Consider the following 1317-nt stretch of genomic DNA (forward strand, 5'->3'; position numbering starts at 1 on the left):
AAACTTTTGGAACACCAAACAAATCATTTTCCTTTATATTTAGATGATTTGCCCCTGTTATTCGGTGATGATATGGTTGTGTAAATGCACTGCCATGCCAGCGGTTTTTAGACTTATTAACGTACTGTGTCGTGGCTAAATCGAAGGGCACGCGATGATTTTCATGAGCTGATTACCGTGAAGATAAATAACGGTAGAAGAGTCAGATTCTGGTTGGACCGGTGGATGGGGAATTACTCTTTTAAAGAGAAATATCCTAGAATATATAGAATTAGTATACATAAGAAATCAGTTATAGCTGAGGTGTTTAATACAAACTGGAATCTGTTGTTTACCAGGGAAGTAGACCCGTCCGAGAGAATAGACCTCTTGGAGCTTAAGTTTGAATTAAGAAATCTGGTTTTATCACCGGATGGAGAGGATGAAATACAAGGTGAAGCAACATCAAAAGCAGTTTTGAGAAAGCTATCGTCGGTTGGTGATGATTGGGAGGGTTTCACTGCTTTAGAAACTAAGTTCGCACCTCCTAAGGTCTGTTTCATACTTTGGGCAGCAATGCATAACTCGGTTCCTACTAGAGATATGCTGCAGCATAGGGGTGTGGATATATCTTCTGTTGATTGCTTGTATTGCAACGACGTAGAGATATTGGACCATCTATTTTTGGAGTGCAGCTGGGCTCGTCATCTCTGGAACTATTTTCTCTCCTCTATACAGGTTAGGTGGGTAATGCCTGGTTGTTTTAGCTCTTTTCTATTGAGCTGGAGATTACAGAGTACGTCAAGAAGAAGGAATTTTGTGTGGCGGATAGTGCCGTTTGCTGTGTGCTGGGAGTTATGGTTGGAGCGTAATAGAAGAGTCCATGGGGGTAGAGCAAAGTCTAAAGATGAACTGATTTACGCTGTCATTTTGGGCATTAGTCTATGGAGTTCGAACACGGACATCTTCAGAGGATTTACAACCAATCAAATTTTGCATAACTGGGAAGATGTTATGGCTTTGTAAATATCTTTTCTTTCTCTCTCGGTTTGAGTTCTCTTGAACTCGTGTAAACTATTGTAGGGCACGCTCGGTATTACAGTTGTCATATTTTAGCCTTATGGTCATACGAGTTGGTTTTCAAATTAACCAGGACTATGGAGAATTTCACCGAACTGGGGCCTACTTTAAATCCCTTTGCGGCAAAAATCTCCTTTAAGTAACTTGTTTAGGGTAGCTGATACTCTAGCCAAAGAGACTAAGAACTTTAGAACTGATTTTGAATGGAGCAACAATCCTCCTTCTTGTATTCTCAATGATCTAGAAGTAGATAAATCT

At 40.2% G+C, this 1317-nt stretch overlaps 1 protein-coding gene across 1 annotated transcript; it reads left to right on the forward strand.

Annotated features, from left to right (window-relative positions):
• Window positions 1–225: 225 nt before the first annotated feature.
• Window positions 226–1005, forward strand: LOC113349738. The gene has a single exon (XM_026593771.1). The coding sequence runs from the start codon at window positions 226–228 to the stop codon at window positions 1003–1005; it is 780 nt and encodes a 259-aa protein (XP_026449556.1).
• The last annotated feature ends 312 nt before the right edge of the window (window positions 1006–1317 follow it).

The sequence above is a fragment of the Papaver somniferum genome, chromosome 1, assembly GCF_003573695.1.
Source record: "Papaver somniferum cultivar HN1 chromosome 1, ASM357369v1, whole genome shotgun sequence".
NCBI lineage: Eukaryota > Viridiplantae > Streptophyta > Magnoliopsida > Ranunculales > Papaveraceae > Papaver > Papaver somniferum.